Source organism: Hypomesus transpacificus, chromosome 1 (assembly GCF_021917145.1).
Source record: "Hypomesus transpacificus isolate Combined female chromosome 1, fHypTra1, whole genome shotgun sequence".
NCBI classification, from domain to species: domain Eukaryota; kingdom Metazoa; phylum Chordata; class Actinopteri; order Osmeriformes; family Osmeridae; genus Hypomesus; species Hypomesus transpacificus.
This window is the reverse complement of record NC_061060.1, coordinates 73,861-96,259: the sequence shown is the minus strand read 5'-3', so window position 1 is coordinate 96,259 and position 22,399 is coordinate 73,861. Positions and strand designations below refer to the sequence as shown.

General features: G+C 44.3%; 1 protein-coding gene across 2 annotated transcripts; it reads right to left on the bottom strand.

Annotated features, from left to right (window-relative positions):
• Positions 1 to 466: 466 nt before the first annotated feature.
• Positions 467 to 17,174, bottom strand: nr3c1 (nuclear receptor subfamily 3, group C, member 1 (glucocorticoid receptor)). 2 transcript variants are annotated; one of them, XM_047042375.1, is made up of 9 exons: positions 16,182 to 17,174; positions 13,720 to 14,960; positions 5,830 to 5,996; positions 4,733 to 4,849; positions 4,309 to 4,590; positions 4,009 to 4,153; positions 2,356 to 2,486; positions 1,974 to 2,131; positions 467 to 1,817 (listed from the first exon to the last, which is right to left on the bottom strand). In XM_047042375.1, the coding sequence occupies exons 2-9, from the start codon at positions 14,949 to 14,951 to the stop codon at positions 1,692 to 1,694; spliced, it is 2,358 nt and encodes a 785-aa protein (XP_046898331.1). In that variant the 5' UTR covers positions 14,952 to 14,960; positions 16,182 to 17,174; the 3' UTR covers positions 467 to 1,691. The 2 variants fall into 2 exon arrangements, with proteins under 2 accessions (XP_046898331.1, XP_046898412.1); XM_047042456.1 differs by having other exon boundaries at positions 5,845 to 5,996; positions 16,182 to 17,173.
• Between the last annotated feature and the right edge of the window lie 5,225 nt (positions 17,175 to 22,399).

Genomic DNA, 22,399 nt, shown 5'->3' with positions numbered 1-22,399 from the left:
ATAATCTTCGCTTAACGTTTTACCAATTGAAAAACGATGTTTAGGCTATGTTACATAAAGCTCCAAAAACTTTTGCACTCAAATAAAGGCAAAACAATTTCGCTCGCACACCATGTGCGCTCGCATGGACTGTGAAACTCCCTAACTTGCATTACATTAAACACAGAATGTGTTTTTACATAGGGAGGCACTGGTAGCAAAGACACTCCCGAAGGAACTCTGATGTACTGGACAGAGCGGTAGATTAGTTGATTTCATCAAGGCACGCCCAATGAAAAGCCGTCTATTTTCGATTTTATGCGAGTGTGATGAGCGGAACATCAGACCTTGTTATTACATACGGCCGTTCGATGGCTATCACGCAGCAAGGTTTTGGCACGACTCTGCGAAACGAGGGAAGAGTTTAAAACGTTCTTCAATCAGGAAAATTCTGAATATGCACAGTGAAGTCCTTTTCATTTTAGGAGGGGGGGGGGGGGGGGGGGTGCCACAGCATTTTGAAACTTTTCTAAGGGTGCCATGACTGAAAAATGGTTGGGAAACACTGGTATATGGTATCATTCTCTTTTAAAGCTTTTCATAGTGAGGGGCGGTGGCGGCTTAACAGCATATTTAGTATGAAAAGGGTTTCAGAGAGCAGAGTGGCTTGGTATAGTGTGGAGAACTATATCTACCCATTCATAAGAATCACTTGTTAAGAGTTCACACAGTAACACCAAGCTGCCAACTTCAACATGACTGTTTACAAGAAGGAAATGTGGAACTGCATGTCATATCAAAATACAATCACATACAATGATGGACATGGTGGGTTTAGATGGAACAAAGTGAAACCAGCCTTAAAGAGTTTAGGAGGGTGGATGGGTTAGGATGGATAAAATCCGACTGAGCTGAAAAAGGCACATTTTTCCCTTTTATAAAAGACGTGTAAACCTGTTTGCAATTAGCATGTGAGAAGTTGTATCTGACTGGGGTGAACGTTTTCTACAAAAAGTAATCTCTAAAAACCCACATGAAAAAAAGAGAAAAGCATTTGAATGTTTACACACAGCTGCTGTCTGGTGTCAGAACCCTCCCAGAAGACAAGGGTCTACGAGTTGTGGAAAGTATTGACAGCAAGTTATATAGAAATTACCTTTGCTCATCTAACTTTGATCTGTGAAACTGTTTAAACTATGACATACTGTAAATCGAGTAATGTAAAAAATATAATAATTACCTGTACACAGATACTTATTTGATCTACTTATAGATATCGTTATGTCAGAATCCTGAGATAACATAGATGGTTAGATTATTTCATGGTTGATTATGTGGATTATGTAAATTAGATCCTTCCAAAATGTTTCATACTGTACTGAGACCATTTAGAACATAAACACACTGTGCTCTCTCACGCTTTCTCTCACTCTACAAATCTCTGCTTCCTGTGATCAACCCCTGACCCTCCCATCTCATTGCATAGTTCTCCCCACACTTTCTCCTCTCTCGCTCTGTCGGTCTCTGTCGGTCTCTGTCGGTCTCTGTCGGTCTCTGTCGGTCTCTGTCGGTCTCTGTCGGTCTCTCTCTCTCTCCTCTGAGTGTGCTCCTGCCCCCAGTGGAGTGCTCCTGGTGGGGTGCTGGGGGACTTTAAGGCATTGTGTTGGGGCGCTGGGGGGGTCACAGTCATTTCTGGTGAAAGAGCAGAGGCTTCACACTGCAGCCTTGAACTTTGGTAACTGATTACTGATGATCTCCGCCAGCATCTCAGGGAACTCCACACTGAGGGTCTTGTTAACGAACGTGTAGAAGCAGAAATTCAGAAGACCGCCCACCATCTGCCGAATCACAGACAGAACATTTGTCTGACACTACTCCATCTCCGGGTGGACTAGCATGAATAATCCATGCTAATCCAGGGTTAAGGTTAGACACTGTGTGTGTGTGCCAGTGAGTGAGTGAGCATGTGTGTGTGTGTGTGAGCCTGTGTGTACCTCATGCATGGAGTCCAGTAGTTTGGTGAGCTGGTAGAAGCGTTGCCAGTTCTGGCTGGAGTTCTCCTCACGCTTCACGATGGCCTTGCCCAGCTCCTTTATGTAGGACATCCGGATCTCCTCAAACACCGCCTGGCTCTTCAGGCCGTCCTTTGGCACTGAGGGACAAGACACAACCGGGATTGTTGATACAAAGCTGAGATGTTATTGTTGAACAACAATTGAGATAATACTATAGACAGTCAGACAGACACATACACACAGACAGACAGAGACACATACAGAGAGACAGTGACAGACAGACAGACAGAGACACATACAGAGAGACAGACACAGACAGAGAGACAGACAGACACAGACAGAGAGACAGACACAGTCTCACCTGTGCTGAGCAGCAGGAGAACCTTCATACACAGGTACTCATCATGAGAAACCTGCAGCCTGACAAACTCGCTGGAGATCTTCAGCATCTGCTCACACTGGTCTGCCATGTAAGGCAGCTTCATACGCTCCCTGCGAGAGACAGAGAGGGATGTAACCTAGGGCTGGGCGATATGGGTAAAAAATTATAGATATAGATATTTATATTTACATTCGATAACGATAATTAAACGATAGACCACAGATCTGTAGTAGTAGCTAAATAAGTCTCCTCCTCAACTTTTTCCCTACACTCTGCGTAAGGTTTAGGCAGAGCGGTGTGAGAAAAATGTTTGCGGCCAGGAAGCACGTACCTGGGGTCAAGTAACTTAAGCTTTTTTAAACCTTGCTTTTTATCAATAGCCTTCTTATCAATACCTTGGCGCAAACTCACACTTTCTGCATGTTCCAACGAGTGATTTTGATTCAGGTGGTAAAACAAGGTTTCATATATATTAGTATTATAATTGGACATAAAACGCTGTTCTTATATGTCCAGAGACGTTATAAGAAATCCGCAAAACCGTTTGCGGACCTCTCCAGAGGTCCGCAAACGATTTACGGAGCTAGCAAGCGGTTGCCTTGGAGATGTTGACAACATGGCGTCTGCACCTGATTTGTTGTGTTTGATTTGGGATTTTGTTACGTGTTGTTATGTTATATATATGGAGTCAGATGGCTAAGCGGTTAGGGAATCGGACTAGTAATCTGAAGGTTGCCAGATCGATTCCCAGCCGTGGCAAATGACGTTGTGTCCTTGGGCAAGGCACTTCACCCTACTTGCCATCAGAAGTCGCTCTGGATAAGAGCGTCTGCTAAATGACTAAATGTAAATGTATATAAAAACGAATATGGACTTTCGACAGATCTGTCAACACCTTTGTAAGCAGAGATTTGTTAAAATTTTGTTAACCGAGACCGTAGGTCGAGGTCAACAAGAAGTCCACATTTGCAGTTTGACCTGTTTGTTTACTACACCAATTTGCACCGAACATTGCTCTGCTCTTTGTCGGATTTCAAAAAGCCAAACGACTTCCAAATAACTGGACAAGACCCAAAACCCTTTTCATCAACAATTTCTTCATTGGAAGTTGCTCCCTCGCCATGGCTATCGCTGCCACTGTTTTCGTCAATAAGACTAATTTTCCTAATTAACATTAGCTTCTCCACTCGACGTGCTCAGAATATTTTAGTGAGCGTAGGCTACCATTTCTCCGCAACTTCCTGCTGCATCACAGAAATTAAATGGACTGCTGTTCCTAATTATTCTCTATCGATATTATGGAAAATGACTTAATGTTACGATATCTTTATCGAGGGAAGTCATCACTTCGATAGTTATTTTGATCGATTTATCGCCCAGCCCTAATACACAGTAGTAGTAGGTGTAGTCGGTTAATCAGCGAGCGTTTTGTAAAGAAATGAAAACAGATCGCACCATAGATTATTTGCACGAATGTTCCCAAATATATTTAGAGGTCGCAGACACAATTTGGGGAGCATATGCACCTAAAATGGTTCAGACGATGTAACCCATGGTCAAGCCCTGCAGACGGATGAAGGATGTAACCTACTAACAGAGCTAACTGACTGACAGGACAGCTGGACTGCGTACTCATTGATGACGAGGTCAGGAGCGAAGCAGAGCATGTCTCCGTTGCACTGTTGGTAAGACCTCCAGCCAAGCCCAAAGGACATGAGGAACAGCCAGGAACACTGCAGCAGCGTCATCTGGTCGTCTAGGTGAAGGTTCCGGAACCCTGGACAGACGACATCCTGAACACTCAGAACAGAACATCCTGAACACTCTACAGACAGAATATTTTGAACAGTGGCACAGAGCAAATGTTCAGATGCAGGTCTGTCGGTCTGCGGGTGTACGAGGCAGGGGGGCCAGGCAGAAAGGAGCTCCTACCTGGCAGGGCCTTGGCCCACTTGACAGCAGAAATGACCTGCCGGCCTCCCAGCCGGTTCAGGGTGGTCATGAGTCGCGTGGAGGTGTCGGGCACCGTGCTGTCGTAGCCGGCATAGATGGTGTCTGGCTCAATGGCCTTGAGAAGGGACAGCATGGTGGGGATGAGCTGGGGCATGGACCGGGGCACCAGGGAACGGGCCTCGGGCAGGGGGGGCGGGCTGAGCTCCGCAGGGGCGCTAGGCTGGATCCCCTTCAGACGGTTCAGCTTCTTGGTCTTACGAGCTGACAGGAGAAACACAGCAGTGATCACACCTTCAGAATGGGCAAGTACACTTTCAATATGAAGGGGGAGGCATGGATGACAAAGAGAGACAGACAGTGACAGAGATCACACAGAGAGACAGACAGACAGAGGGAGATTTACCCTCCAGGTTCATTCCTGCCACTAGACACTTCCGGAATCGGCAGGCTGGACAGTTTTTCCGTCTGATCTTGTCGATGATGCAGTCGTTCCTCCCAGCACACAGGTAATTATGTTGTCCTGAGCGGGGGGGAACAGTTTAGTGTGTGAATATCAGTTAAGACTGAGTTGGCCAAGTCAGGCTGAAAATAACAAAAGGTCTCTATCAGACTTTAATTTAACATGTCATCGTCTCTGACATGCACCAATACAATAGCTTTTTTTTAGCAGTTGACTAAAATTGCTTACGTGTGTATACATGTGTTTTTATGTATGTGTGTGTTTGTGCATATTTGTTAATGTGTATGTTTATGTGGATATGCTTGTATGTACCTTTCCGCATGTGTGTGTATATACGTCTGTATTTGAACGTGTGTGAGTGTACATGCTTGTGTGTGTGCGCGCGCGTGTACATGTGTGTGTGTACGTTTGTGTGTTAGGTGTTGACCGATATACGTTTTTCAGGACCGATACCGATTATTACAGATCCAGTAGACCGATAACCGATATGTCTAGAGTAAAAATGAAACTTAAAGTCAAAATGTTGAATAAAAAGGCCTTTGACAAAGACTCTTTACATTATTTTAACCATATCTTTATTTCTGAGAACTTAATAATAACAACATTAATATTAATAATAATAACAACATAAAAAGTGCAGGGAGCATCCAGCAGCATTCTGTAAACATTTAGTAATACTTAAGAAGTAAATTTAAACCACAACAAGCAACAAATGAAGAAATAATGGAAAATAAATGTAATAGTTCCCTGAAGTTTTATAAGCTAATAAAATAGGTAACAATTAGTCCCAATCCAGCAGCACCAGGTTGTGGTGCAGAAAAAAATAATAATAAATAAATACAAATATCAGCAAATCGGTTTGGAAAATGACCAATACCGATAACCATAAAGATTCTTAATATTGGCGCCAATAATCGGTCGACCCCTAGAGTGTTTACATGTGTGTGTGCGTACATGCGTGTGTTTACATGTGTGTGTGCCTACATGCGTGTGTTTACATGTGTGTGTGTACGTGCACGTGTGTGCTTGCAGTGTCCCACCTCTTGCGACCATACCTTCCACAGCTCTCTTGAAGAAGACCTTGCAACTGCCGCAGGTGAGCACCCCATAGTGGCAGCCCGACGCCTCGTCTGAGCACACCAGGCAGACCTTGGTGCCACTGGCCTTGCTCTGAGACACAACGCCCCCCTCCTGCCTGGAGGTGGAACTGCAGGGAGAGAAGAGGCAGGTTAGGATCAGAGCCAAAGACTGTTCAAGTGCTCATTGTTTTGATCAGTTTGTTATTAATTGGTTACTTGACAATATAAAAAAGGGGTTAGTGTGTGCTCTTCATTGGGTCGGGCGAGTGTATGGGTGGGACCTCAATACCGCGGCTCCACCACCCGATCACTACTGCGCAGACTGGCTCCAAAAAACATCACCACAGCAAGATGGCAGCACCCGTATCCGGGATATTTTGGCTTCATTTTTGAACAGTGGGAAGAAGCAGTCGCATCGTCCATTCTTTTTACAGTTTATGATCAGGGCTCTATAAAGGGAATTGGTCACCCTTTACATCTGACATTTTATTTATCAGACACTTTTAGCCAAAGTAGAGTTAAAAGTCAAGGATTAGAAGTGAGTGGTTTTCATGGTAGAACATTTGGTACAGGGGACAAACACCACACTGCAGCAGTGTTCCCCACCAAAATGGAACATTTCCTTGATTCTCAATAACGACAGCTACCCACGCTGTATACTGTTTGAATGGACTTTTAAAAGGTCTATGAAATGAATGCATCAATCCCCTGGGATGCTCCAACTGGCCACTAGATGGGGTCTGGCTTTGCTGCAGTCCTGCACCACAAGTACTGCCTCCTATTTCGGCCTCAGCAGCAGCAACAACAACGCCCACACAGAGAGAGCTAGGACTGTACCATCTACCAGGACTAGGGCTGTACCATCTACCAATGGCTAGGACTGTACCATCTACCAGGGCTAGGACTGTACCATCTACCAGGTTAATTCCGTACCATCTACCAGGGCTACGACTGAACCATCTACCAGGTTTAGGCTGTACCATCTACCAGGGCTAGGACTTTACCATCTACCATCTGGGGAATCAGATGGCTGAGCGGTGAGGGAGTCAGACTAGTAATCAAAAGGTTGCCAGTTTGATTTCCGGCCATGCCAAATGATTTTGTGTCCTTGGGAAAGGCACTTCACCCAACTTGCCTCGGGGGGAACGTCCCTGTATGTAAGTTGCTCTGGATAAGAGCGTCTGCTAAACGACTACATGAAAATGTACCAGGGTTAGCACTACAATCTACCAGGGCAAAGGCTGTACTGACTACCTGCTCCTACAACACAACCAGAGAGGATTAGGATTATACAAGGCCCTAAACACCAACACAAACATCTGTCTCAGCCAGCATTACTGCCTGCCTGTCTGTTCCTCTCTGCCAGCATTAATGCCTGCCTGTCTGTTCCTCACTTTGCCAGCGTGTCCATCTGTCTCTGTCTTTCTCTTGCCGTTCTGGTTTTTGTACCCAATGGTATGCTTATTTTCCACACCATCTGTCACACCTGTCTGTCCTTCATCGGCTACGTAAACATACATGCACAGATCAAATTTGCATTGAACTGTGGTAGGTGATGGCTCTGCAACACCCCTCACCACCCACTAACCCTAACCCCTCACACACCACCCACTACACATTAACCCCTCACCACTAAACCTAACCCCTCACCACCAACCACTACCCCTCACCACCACCCATTAAATGTGTGTGATCTTATCTGAGAGTGATGTCACAATGAGGGAGGCTTCCAATTGGTGAACTGGGATTGAGGCTGAAGGTATGAGGACAGCTTTGTTAAATCCTATTACTGCACCAGCAGTGTTTGGACTCTACTCAACCCCCAACACAACACTCCATTTGCCACGCCTACGTTAAACAACTTAGCAGGTACTTTAAGACAGGCGGCTACTAAAGTGTGTACACCAAAAGGGCTGGGCGGTATGGCCTAAATGTATATCACTAGGGATGGGACTTATGGCACTGACGCATCGATGCTTGTGTCACAAAACCAATACGCACAGTTTTGAAAAAGTGTTTTGGAACTTGTATCAAATTACGATAACCACGTGATAGATGACGTTCAATGCTTCAAATGTCACAAACTGGTTAAAAGTTTTGCCGCTCTTGTGACCCAGAGCCATAGAGGGAACGAAGCCACCACTTCTTGGTAAAGACAAATCACACATTGCCAGAGAAGCAGCACCTCAAACCAACATGACTCCAGGCATCGCTCGAGTTTCTTCCATCGGTCATTATTAATTAATGGAGAGCAAAATGTAAACATGTAGTTATGCAATGTCTAGTCTCGTAGCCCAACCCATCCTGACACTTGGTTTTAGCTTGGGGGGATTGCAGGTTTCTCTACGGAGCCAGCAGCTTCGTCAACAGGGGATGGTTAGGCTGGTGCTAGATTGGCTCAGCCGGAGGATACCAGCAGCAGCATTTGTCCAGAAGCTTATAAATAATTTGGTACAGACTAGGGTTGCACAATATTGACAAAATGTGATATTGCGATATTGAGCATGAATATTGCGATATCAATATTCATGTCGATATTCTTAAACGTGTGGTGGTGTGCAAGAACCCGTCGGATGTCGCGGCCGCTCATTGTTGGCTATAAGCCAAAAAAAGATAGAGAACCTGTTATCTGTCAAAATTGAGATTTTTTATGTTTTGTATAGTTAACACCCTAAACTTCATTGCAATGTACAAAAAGTATATGATTACTTCTGAAAAACGGTGGAGGCATTCTTTATCGACTATATAAATGGTAGGGGTGGGCGGTATACCGGTATGAACGCGAATACCGGTATTGCGTTGTGCCATGATATGGATTTTGCCATATCATGGATATCGCAATATATTCATAAATGTATTAGTAAAGTGTTTCTGTTTGGTATAAAATATATGTCAAGTGATACTGCCTAGTGGGCTAGTTCAAATTTGTATACAAAAAATAAACATGCAGCATGGATGCCACACGCATTGTGCCAGCCAATGAAAGTCAACAAACAAGCTAGCGCAACTCCAGAGGAAGCAAACATTCATATGAGTGAACTGCTTTTGTTGGCAAGTGTAAGCAAGCGTTAATGATGTCTGAAAATAACGCCAGTGGGGTTGATTTGCCGGACAAAAAAGAATTGGTAAAAAAAAAAAAAAGTCTCTAAATTGCGTTCTAAGAACGCTCAAGAATGCTCTTAGAACGCTCCTAAGAAACTCTTAGCGTTAAGAGCTTCTTAACGAATCTGGGGAACCCGGCCAATGTCTGTTGTCAGTCAGGCATTATGAAACATTTCTCATGAAACAAAAGAAAACATTTTGGTTTCCTGGATTAGCTCAGAGAGGAGGGACCAGGAGGAACAGTGCTTGGTGCTGCAGTATACAGAACCTCCATGCTCCCTGGACCTGATGCTCTCCTGCTGATGCTGCTAACCTGCTGCTGCTAACCTGCTGCTGCTAACTTGCTGCTGCTAACCTGCTGCTGCTAACCTGATCCTGCTCTCCTGCAATTAAACCAATCCAGAATATCCAGCATCAAATTTAGTTAAGTAGGGGGTCAGATGGCTGAACGTTTAGGTCCCAGGAATCGGGCTACCAATCAGAAGGTTGCCAGTTCGATTCCCGGCCGTGCCAAATGACGTTGTGTCCCTGGGCAAGGCACTTCACCCTACTTACCTCAGGGGAATGTCCCTGTACTTACTGTAAGTCGCTCTGGATAAGAGCGTCTGCTAAATGATGAAATAATATATGTAAGTAACCTTGAGTTTTCCCTCCGACACACACCAGGCCGGGCCAGAAAGCCACCTCTAGGGAGGACCAGAAGGAAATGGGTCTTCCCCAAGTTACTATGAAAATAGAAAAGAGGAACTGATCTATTGAGTTTTTAAAATGCCTACTCTACTGCTGTGAGAGAAGATTAGAGTAGAAGCAGAGTACAGTACAGTAGGCTGCTTTCCTCCAGTAGAGTACAGCAGAGTAGAGTAGGAAAGCAGTCTACAGTGAGGAAAGCAGGTCAGACGCGAGGTGTTAGCAGTGTTGTGGTCGGAGAAGCCACGCAACACGGGGGCGTGCACAAGACATTTCCTACACAACACACGCGTTCCTACACACCATCCAGCACCCTCCTGACATCACACACACATCCACACAACACATACACAACACACGCACACACAACCGCATCGAGGGGATTTATATCTCTGAGGTTGACTGCCTTGTTGCCACTGGCTACGGGGAAAGAAGGGAGGCAGAGATGAGAGGGTGTTTTTAGAGCAAGCCAATCAAAATAATAAAAGCAACAATACAAAGTGAAATAATGTACCTTAATAACAGTAAGTGCAACAAACGTGCAAGTACAAATTGAACTACTTTCCACACATCTCCGAACCCGTTCACACATCTCCTCACATCTCCAAACCTGACCACACATCTCCTCACATCTCCAAACCTGACCACACATCTCCTCACATTTCCAAATCTGACCACACATCTCCTCACATTTCCAAACCTGACCACACATCTCCAAGCCTAACCCCTCATCCCCTCACATCTCCAAACCTGACCACTCATCCCCAACCTTAACCACTCATCCCCTCACATCTCCAAACCTGACCACACATCTCCTCACATTTCCAAACCTGACCACACATCTCCTCACATTTCCAAACCTGACCACACATCTCCAAGCCTAACTCTTCATCCCCTCACATCTCCAAACCTGACCACACATCTCCAAACATCTTCACCAACTCCCCCACAACCTTCAACAGAATGACCAGACATCTGGGAGCCACAGGTGGGACAGGGTTAGGGTTGCCATTGCGTGAAAGACCTGTAAGAGTTACTTCCTCTATCTGAAGTCCTCATCAAATGCACAAATAACTGCAAGATGATGACATCTTTAATCTATATGTCATCTTTTGTTTAAAATGTAAGATGCCAGTACTGTATGTCTGTAATATGTGCACTGCTCAAAATTAACTTAAATACTTAACTTGAATTTTTTTGCTTTTTAACTTTGCTCCCAACTTTAAAAGGTTAGGAAAGCAAATATTGAACCCACTGATATTTTTTATCTTTAGCTGTCCAGGAGAGGACAGCTAACGAGACTTGTAGCCAGGAGAGGACAGCCAACCAGACTTGTAGCCAGGAGAGGACAGCTAACCAGACTTGTAGCCAGGAGAGGACAGCTAACCAGACTTGTAGCCAGGAGAGGACAGCTAACCAGACTTGTAGCCAGGAGAGGACAGCTAACCAGACTTGTAGCCAGGAGGACAACTAACCAGAATTGTAGTCAGGAGGACAGCTAACCAGACCTGTAGCCAGGAGGACAGCTAACCAGACTTGTAGCCAGGAGGACAGCTAACCAGACCTGTAGCCAGGAGGACAGCTAACCAGACTTGTAGCCAGGAGGACAGCTAACCAGACTTGTAGCCAGGAGGACAGCTAACCAGACTTGTAGTCAGGAGGACAGCTAACCAGACTTGTAGCCAGGAGGACAGCTAACCAGACCTGTAGCCAGGAGGACAGCTAACCAGACTTGTAGCCAGGAGGACAGCTAACCAGACTTGTAGTCAGGAGGACAGCTAACCAGACCTGTAGCCAGGAGGACAGCTAACCAGACTTGTAGCCAGGAGGCCAGCTAACCAGACCTGTAGCCAGGAGGACAGCTAACCAGACTTGTAGCCAGGAGGACAGCTAACCAGACCTGTAGCCAGGAGGCCAGCTAACCAGACCTGTAGCCAGGAGGCCAGCTAACCAGACTTGTAGCCAGGAGGACAGCTAACCAGACTTGTAGCCAGGAGGACAGCTAACCAGACCTGTAGCCAGGAGGACAGCTAACCAGACTTGTAGCCAGGAGGACAGCTAACCAGACTTGTAGTCAGGAGGACAGCTAACCAGACCTGTAGCCAGGAGGACAGCTAACCAGACTTGTAGCCAGGAGGACAGCTAACCAGACCTGTAGCCAGGAGGACAGCTAACCAGACTTGTAGCCAGGAGGACAGCTAACCAGACCTGTAGCCAGGAGGCCAGCTAACCAGACCTGTAGCCAGGAGGCCAGCTAACCAGACTTGTAGCCAGGAGGACAGCTAACCAGACTTGTAGCCAGGAGGACAGCTAACCAGACCTGTAGCCAGGAGGACAGCTAACCAGACTTGTAGCCAGGAGGACAGCTAACCAGACTTGTAGCCAGGAGAGGAAGAACCAGTCCAACTGTCTGGCTCTGACATGCTGAGTCACAGCAGGAAGGAGGATAAGGAGGGAGACAAAGCGGCAGTGTGTGTGTGTGTGTGTCTGTATGTGGTGTGTGTGGTGTGTGTGTATGTGACAGTGGTGTGTGTGGTGTGTGAGTGTACATGGTGTGTGAGTGTACATGGTGTGAGTGTATATGGTGTGTGAGTATGTTGTGTGTGTGTACAGGGTGTGTGAGTGTACGTGGTGTGTGTGTACATGGTGTGTGAGTGTATGTGGTGTGTGAATGTATGTGGTGTGTGAGTGTATGTGGTGTGTGTACAGGGTGTGTGAGTGTGTGTGACAGGGAGCAGCATGTCTGTGTGAAGAGGCAGAGGAGAAGGTGACTTGAGGCCTACCAGACAGAGGACGAGCAATCAACCGCAAGCTGCTAAATGTCACAGGTCGAGTCCAACAGATGCATACAAACCCTACTCCCGATCATCTCTAACAGACACACACCTCAATACCACAAAGAGAGTGTGAGATTAGACCCACATGAAAATTGAGTATGAGGCCTATCCTTTTTTTCACCAATCTGTTCTCAGTCTCCATAAAATTAAGGCTGAACTGCACCAACATGAACTGTCTGGGTATGTATGCAGGACATCTGCATTTATAGTATATGTTTATGTCAATTAACTTGATCCCTAAACACTGACAGGGAACTGCAAGGCTGGAGTGGGTGTTTGTGTCTGGATAATTAGTGATGATGATAAGTACAAGATGTTGAATGAGGTTTGATTTAGAGTTGACGCACAGTAGTTAGGCATGCTCCAACATACCCTCTCCTCATAAAGAGAAACGTCAGGCGGAGTCTTTAATGTTGATTGCTTTTCTACAGGTACACTTGCACTTATAGCGATTCATGTTGTTTAATTGTAACTTGTTTAACTACATGCTCTTATGGTTCGAGTTTCCACTACTCATCTGACTGTGTGTGAGTTGGCTCGGCACTCCCTCATGCAGTAATTGGTTGACACCGCGCGTATGATTGACAGAAACAGAATGTGAGGCTGATCAGACAGTTGAAACGAATGTGTGCACCTTTAGGCGCAACTAGCTTGAATCTTCATTGTTGCCATAGGGAGGAGTGGTTCAAAACAGGTAGCACTGTTGTTTATGTCAACTGTCTGCATAGAGGCTGGAATTCCCCTTCAACACTACACACACCAGCCCAGCCATGGTGCCATGCCGCTCTTCACAAACGTAATTCTTTTTTGACTGTTCAGAAGTTGCAGCAAGACACAATTTATTCACATGACCTAGTTTCTATACCCATTTGTGGAGGCAATAGCTAGCTCTACTGGAAAGATAAAGCAGGATAACAGTTGGCAATCTACCCAACACAGAACTGTAGCTGGAACTACAATAGGTCTATTTAATTCTGCACACAAGGCACACACAAACACAGAGATTTGGTGCAAGTCGATACAAGCCAGTTTAGGACAGAGCTGCAGCCTACCATCACCGCTATGGATAAAAGCGTCTGCTAAATGAATAAAAGTACATCTGAATTGCCTTCCATCTCCCTCCAGGGCTGGCTAGCAAGGCCCCTTTCCAGATCCACACCACCTCCTGCCCCCTGGCCCAGCCCACACCTCCTGACTGCTTATGTTTACTAAGAACATTCCTTACCTGGAGAAGCCAGCCGAGAAGGAGGCGGGGGAGCTGGAGAAGCCATCTCCCCTCTGCATTCCTGAGGCGTCCACGTAGCCTGGCGTCCGGTTGCTCCAGGCTTCCCCGATGGTCGTCAATGCAGGGTAGAGGCTGAACCCGGGCTTCTGGTCCTTGTGAGCGCCTCCACTGCTGGAGCTGGAGGCCGGGCTGGAGGAGCTCACCCCAAAGTGGTAGCTCTGCCCGCTGGAGGTGCTTACCCCACAGATGGAGATGGGGCTGGGGAGGCCGGAGGAGGACGACGAGGTGGAGCCACTGCTCATCTGGCAGTAGCTGCGCCCAGCAGATGTCTTCTCCTGCTTGATCACCCCTGGGGTGCACAGCTGCAGAAAACCAGCGTCCTTCTCCTTCTTCACCACCAGGGCAGCGCTGAGCGTGGGCGTGGTGGAGGTGGACGTGCTTGAGTTGGACTCATCCTGAGAAGGTGTGAGGCTGCTGCCGTTCAGGCCAGAGGAGCCGCCCCCTCCTCCAGGCTCAGCCAGGGAGGGCTTACTGTCCCTCTCAGAGCTCAGCTCCCCCATCAGGGAGTCGTCATCCCCCAAGGTGGAGAGGAACGCATCGTCCCCTACATAGAAGTCTGAGGGCGAGCCGGTTAGCTCAAAGTCCTGGAGCAGGTCCAGGGTGTTGTCGTTGAACAGCTTCTGGCTCACGTCAACGTCCCTGTGCCCAAAGGCGTCATGATCTAGGTCCATGGGGTCTCCTTTATCCATGGAGAAGTCCTCAGTCTTCAAGAACAGGCTGGGGTCGGATCCCCCTATCAGAGACTCCATGGAAGGGGAGGCACTGGTGAGGTCAGCAATGCTAGCCTCCAGCCGGGAGAAGTTCTCCCCCGCAGCACAGAGACCCAGGGAGCTTGAGGCGTGGCTCTGAGCCTGATGTGGGGGAAACTGCAGCTGCTGCTGGGGCCGCTGCCCCTTGAGCTCCAGGTCTTCCACGTAGAGGCCGACGGAGGCTGTGACAGAGCCTGTGGTGAGCTCCTCTGGGAGGGGGCTGGTGCTGAGGCCGTTGAGCACGTCTCCGGGCTGCATGAGAAGGCTGGACGGAAGCCCAACAGACGTGGCGGAGGCTACGGACATGGCACTGCGAGGAGTGACTCTCAGTGGGGCTCCCTCAGCAGGGCTCTCTCTGTACACCAGCGTGCTCAGATGGGCATCTCTGGTACTCTTTCTCCTCTTTACTCCTCCTTCATCCATCTTTTGGTCCTAATTGTTTGAGAGAACAAGACAAAGAGAGAAGGTGAGGGTTTGAGAGAGAACCAATTAGCAGATAAAAACACAGCATCCTGTGAATTGCTAACTGTTTGCGCATGTAAAGTGGCTGACGGTAGGTTTTGTTGTAATGACAGCAGGAAAACAAATGTACAAATATTGACACCATCGCATCTTAATCTGAAACTCAAGATTATCTCAACAAAAAAACATAGGCAAGCAACACAAATAATTTGATGACATCCTCCAGCAAAAATTTGCTACTAGCACATGATCACTTAGATAAATAACAGCCTAGTACATTCAAGAATATCTTTTGGGCGTGACTTAATGGCGATGGGTGTAGGAGGAAGGTGACCCATCTGGACAAAATGTATTACTAAAACCTTTCAAATTAGACTAGCAAACCTGCACTGCCATAATGTAGTCAAAAAGAGAACTATAGATATGACTTACTTAAATATCTAATCGAGTTATATTTCTGTCTAAGTTCCAAAGAGGAATCTAGCACTACTGGTACGGTTAGATTACAAGATTAGTTTGAAAATGTAGACAGGCATACAATTTATAATTATTTGGCAAGCTAACTAATGATGTCTAAGTAAATGTATTATTAGGCCCCGCGTCTGTGAGCAATGCGCGCCCTTGCCTTGTAGCCAAGTTAGCATATTTGGCTAGCTAGCTAACTTGGAAACTATCGTTCCCTATTTAGATACGTCATTTTTCACACAAACCTAAGGGCAAGTTAGTAAAATAAACTAAAAATAGGAAGCTAACTAGCTGCTTGTTAATACGATGATAATTTGACACCAATATTTGCCCAACATGCTAACAAGCAAAACTAACTAGCTAAGCGGCAACGTCATAAATAATACTGTACTAGTAGTCTAGTAGTGCACTATTTCCTGCATGCTAGCTAGCTAGCTAGCCCTAGCTGCTGCGACAACGCTATCTTGCCACAGCGTTAGCTAGGAGCTATGCTCCTTAAACAAATTACTTTAACAAGTTCACCCCCCCCACCCCCACCCCAAATGTCGCTGCAGTGAATGTAGGCTAGGTAGCTAACTAATGTCCGTTTAGTCAAGTTGCTTAACTAGCTAGCAACCTTTTAGCTGGTGCTTATAATTTGAAAACAGAAACGCAAAATGCATACAACATTGAATGTATGGAATTGTGAATTTAGAGAGAAAAAAACAATCGTTTGCATTTGCCTACCCGTCAAACGATTGGTAGTTGATGCGAGTCCATGCATCGTCTGACATTGTTTTGGTTATGGACTACTTAATGCTAGGTATAAGTAGCACCAAACTGCGTGTTTATTTGCAGATCCTCGATATAAGATTAGATTGGACAGCTATTATCGAAGTAAAATCATTTAATCCACGTCGAGGAAATCGACAGCAAAATGCATACGAAATGCAAAGAATTCGCTAACTACTTAAGTAGCCTGCATGCTATGACACGGTTCATAGCCAAGAGAAAAGTAGGCGCTAACCTCTAGGAAAAACATACAAAATGGAGATCTGACAGCACGGCCCGAGCGCTGGGCTTGACCTGTCACATCCTGCATGCTGCAACGCCCTCTTTCGACAAAGAGAAACACTGTAGTTGCATTGGCTCACTGCAATCTTACAGATGGTAAACATGCCACATCGCTCCCATTCGAGGTCAGACCACAAACGTATTTTTCATTCAGATCAAACAAAGGCCTACGATGCTGCGAGGAATGGACTATTGTTAATTCAACACGTTTTGGACAGGCTTACAAACTGTATGTTTTCTGATATTTTAACAAATAACCTTTCTTCCTTTTCTGTCTTGACTTTGAAAAGTACATATCATTTTATACCACCTTGAAATGTTTCTCACACACAATAATGTAGTTTTTTTGCAATAACAAAGATAAATCTCAACCTTTCTTAAACTTTCCATGAGGTATGAAAAGTGAAAAGAGAGGAGTGGAGAAAGGAGGAGAGGAAAGAAGAGAACAGAGAAGACTTAAACTGAGTAAGCAGATAACAATAGAGTACAGTAGAGTATAGTAGAGTCCTCATCAAGTACATCATTGCATCAACGATGCTAAACATTTTTGTGAAACGATTTTTTTTCCTTGTTGCCTTCCGCTTGATCCATTGTAGCTTAGTAGACTATTTTACGTTTGTTCTGCGTGAGCCAGGAAATAAAAAAACACCAAATACAGATGAAAACCAAAGTAACAAGCTTGGCTTGAAAATGTAAGAATATTTTTTTTAAATGTAAGGATTAAAAGAAAAAAAAAATCAGAAAAATGTATAGTGAAGTGAAGTACTGATACCAGTAGCGAAGTATTTGTACTTCGTTACTTCCCAACTCTGGTATTGAGACATTAAAACTTTTCCCAACCTCATGCTGTATTCCATATCATGTCAGCCTCCATTTTTGTTTTGAATGCATTCTTTATTTATGTCATTATGCAACATTATATTTGTGAGTAGCCTTGATTCAGATTAGAACACTGTCATTTGAAGCTGAAAACCCCTGGACTGTGTGTGTGTGTGTGTGTATGTGTGGTTGTGAGTGTATCACTCAAAGCAATCACATTGCACTTGGATTTTACACTTTGTAAAAACTGGAAGATCTTGCACTAACATTGCCCCCTAGTAGCAGATATGACCGACAACAAATGGACTATTGCACATCAGAATCAGAATTCGGTTTATTCGCCATGTATGTTATACAAACACGGAATTTACTGTGTCAGGGGGGTGCAAAACACTAAACATATACAAATCTTCAATTAAGTGAAAGTGCAAAAGTTTAACTATTTCTAAGAATTACCCAATCTAAGAATACAACAATTTAAATATAAAATAAAACATATACAAAAATAAGAATAACAATGACAAATACAACTGCAAGCAGCAATGCGGGTTCCTCTGCAAAATGGCAAAATATTATTAACATGTACACTGTAGAACAGGGGTGTCCAATCCTGGTCCTTGAGGGCCACTGTCCTGCATGTTTTAGATGTTTCCCTGCTCCAGCACACCTGTTTCAAATGAATGGGTCGTTATCAAGCTCTGTGGAAGCCGGATAACGACCATTCATTTGAATCAGGTGTGCTGGAGCAGGGAAACATCTAAAACATGCAGGACAGTGGCCCTCAAGGACCAGGATTGGACACCCCTGCTGTAGAAGATCGAGAGTTGGACAACAAGAGAACAAAACTACTTCATGTTTGGCCAACAACGGCTGAATGGGGATTTGAACTCATGAGCATAAGGTTATAAGTCAGTCACTCTATCCTCTCTGCTACACACCAATTGTTGAGATCTTATGAATAGAAAGGGTAGAGTATTAGCTTTGGTCAGCTTGTTGTTTAACTAAACAGATAATCAAAATTATGACAGGACAAAACATAATGGCTGGATTCCAACCTACTACCTTATACTTTACAGGTCACCATCCATTGAGCTATTCTCAGTGTTGAATAGTTTCATGTTCAGTAACTGTATAAAAAAGTAAGCTGTTTCTCCTTTGGTAAGCATTGTTAGATTCAACATTGAAACTGCTCTAATTCTCTAATGTAAATTTGTGCAACAGGCAAGGGATCCACCTGAACAATCAATTTACTTCATTAGAGATAACCATTAGTTATCTATACCATGCGTAGACTACAAGTAGCTAGCTACTATGGTGAACCTGGCTTGTTTTGCAGTGGTTTACACAGCCTCGCTAAACAGATAATCGGAGTGTTGTGATGGGATAAAATAAACACGCATTGCTATGTTTTACATCCGGAGGATTGATCGGAAGACTGGAAACCGTTTTGTCCGAATAAAAAATAAAAAACAATGCCTCTGACTGGTTTTGAACCTACAACCCTTTGCTTAGCAGTTCAACATCTGAGCCAATTGAGCAATTCTCAGACATGGACTATACTAAGTTTAGTAACTGAATAATAAAAAAAGCCATTTCTCCAATAGCGAGCATTGTCAGATTTGGTCCAAGTTCAAACAGCTGAAATTCAGTCATATTTTGACATATCAAGGTGAAACTTTGCATGGTTCAGGGACGTGTCACCTTAAAGCCTATTAGGTTTGAACCATACTTCAAAAATACATTTGATTCAGTGACATAAACATAATGAGGCAATGTGGACATTTACATAAGTACACCCCTTTCAGCCATTTTGTATATGATTAAAATGTTTTAAGTAACGTCCTACCGGAGGAACCCTAATAATGATAAAACGAACAAAAACAATAGGTTTACTCCTACCGGAGGAACCCTAATAATAATAATAATAAAACTAACGAGAACAATAGGTTTCCTCCTGCCGGAGGAACCCTAGTAACAATAAGTAGCGTGATTGGTCGACATAGTTGCATGCACAACTCATAATCATTGGACTCAAACCCATGTGTATGCCAAAATCCAATTACTTCATACTAATTTACTTTCCCTGTCAGTGAGACACTGCTGTAATTGAACTAATATTTTCAGTTGATAGCATTGGGGGAAGGTCATCACAATACGGGTAGACTAGTGCTCACACCAAATGTATTTTTTATATAACGGGACATATTGTGACTAATAGAAGATGTTAAACAGTGTTTTTATGGGATGAAAACAAATGAGACAGCATATACAGGACATGCAGCACATTTGGTTTCATACGGGTATGCAGACAGGAAAGTTAGTTCGTTTTTTTCACAAGTGGCAGAAATATGCCAAGGAATATCCTCTCTGTGTATTGCTTTGCTGATAACCCTGGCCCCCAAGAACAACTTCTGTCTTCACATGGTCTGTCTGTAATTATGCTGACCTACCAATGTTGTGCAGGACTGAGGCAGCTGTCACAATGCAAATGGCACCACAGTAACATCAACCTCAAATAAATTCTGATCCATTTGGGTTCCTTTGTTTATTCAGAAAATGAGATTAAAGACCCAGCCAAAAGGCGGATGATAATCCACCCGCAGTGTTCTGCAAACTAAACAAGTAGGCCAGTACAACAGCAGTTTGTATAATCTAGAGGATGAAATCTCATTTTACAGGGGCTTGGAGTGAGCGGCTCTGTAACTAAAGCCCGCAACCCACTCAGCAACCCCGCTGCTTAGCAACCCCTTTCGAGAACAATGCTGCGAATTTGCAGCGTGGCCGCAGCTTCCCCGAGACGCTATAGGGCTGCTCTGACACCACCAATACCTTATCTTAACATACACAATGAATCTAACAGCTATTCTGTTCTGAATCTCAGATCAAGGTTTAGGTGTCCCAACACAGGAGGCCAAGAGACGCTACGGGTGCGGAGTCATGATATTACACAGTGGCTGAAGCCTGTGTTGTAAGGCTAATTGCTTTGAAGGTAGGATTAAATGCACACATTATCTACACTGCTAATGAAAAGAAGATTTGCACATTGGTGTTCAGTTATGATGTGTATCCAATCTGGTGTTTTGCCGCCTCCAAAATTCCTGGCTACCTATGGAACGCCGAGTTAGTCAGAATTAAATAAATAAATATATCAGTAAATAAATAAATACATTTAAAAAAAACATATGGCTATGAAATAAATTCTTAAATTAAAAAAAGATGGCAATAAATATATAAATATAGCATCATATAATTGTATAGCTGAATCCATTTACCTACATCGGTAAATAAATACATTTACTTATTTCAAAATGACGTTTTTGTGAAGACAACATTTATTTATTTCATGGGACTTTTATTTCTGAACACCACATTTATTTCTGTGCTGTATTTATTTCCAATCTCACATGCAAACGAGAGGGGCGAGGTTATCTTCAAACCAACGCAGCTGAACAAGATCGAAGGCAGATAGGGACACCTAGATTCGAGAGATGATGGAAGACATTAGCACTTATCCGCCCAAGCAACTCTACTATGTGTGCCAAAATGATATATCCTGACAAGCCATGCTGATCAATAAGATCTACTAAGGCCAGCATGCGATCTCTGACACGACTTATGTCTTCCATCATCTCTCGAATCTAGGTGTCCCTATCTGCCTTCAATTTTGTGCAGATGCGTTGGTCTGAAGATAACCACGCCCCTCTCGTTTGCATGTGAGATTGGAAATAGAGCACATAAATAAATGTGGTGTTGGAAAATATATGACATTAAGAAATAAAAGTCGTCTTTACAAAAACGTAGTAACTAAGTAAATGTATTTATTTATTGATGTAGGTAAATGGATTCAGCTATAAACTATATGATGCTATATTTATATATTTATTGCCATCTTTTTTAATTTAAGAATTTATTTCATAGCCATATTTATCTATGTATTCATGTATTTATCTATTTATTTACCTATTTATTTATTTAATTGTGACTATCTCGGCGTTCCATAGCTACCTGTCTGTCCATGAAGAGGAAAGGTCACATTCGTACGTTCACAGCTAGCCAAATCCAAGCGCATTTTTACATTTACATTTAGTCATTTAGCAGACGCTCTTATCTAGAGCGATTTACAATAAGTACAGGGACATTCCCCCCGAGGCAAGTAGGGTGAAGTGCCTTGCCCAAGGACACAACGTCATTTTGCATGGCCGGGAATCGGAATGGCAACCTTCTGATTAATAGCCCGATTCCCTAACCGTTCAGCCATCTCACCCCTTCGGTGTTACTTCGGTGGAAATACCACCACAGTAGTTAGTCAAAGGCTGATCCAATATGAGAACACTGGTCCTAAATACCTCTAATATTCAATTCTACTGTTTTGTTGTCATGCCTATATTATGCCTTTACATTAAAATCGAGACAGATAGCCTATCTATGGGGAAAAAACTCCCCGTTTTTTTAATTTTCCTTTAAGATGATGTAAGACATTACTCCCTAGGACTCCCGCATGGCTGGATCAACATCATCTCGACCGTCTTTACGCCGTGCCAGTCCGATAGTCACCGTTCAGTGGTTTGGAGTTTGGAGAGATCGGCGCGCGCTGGAGTCCCATTTTTAATCTGGTGGTATTCCCGCGCGATAGCGCCTGTAGGCTACGTTGACAGCAAAACACAGATGTTTGATCTAAACTGATTAACTCTTCGAGGTCAATTGGACTGTATATATCTGCGGGAAGGACATTACGCACCACAAAAACATGTCATACTAAACAGTAGCATCGACATCTCTTTAACAGACGGGTTGTAGAAAGTAGTTGATTAGAGTAGCAGGCCGAGAAGAGAAGAGGATTACTTTCATGGACCAGCATCAATGGCAGGCACTGGATATAAATATAAAGTGTAGCGAGAAGCGCTTTAGTTTCGATGGCATGCACTGTGGTCAAACATTTACGCATTCAGTGAACCGGAGGATTTAGCTCTTAAACTGTGGGCGTTATGTAGGGCCTTAGCCAAATGAACCCTGGGAATTAAACTTTTTGGATAACCTCTTTTTCGTGACCTAAAGCTGATTCCGCGCTTGAA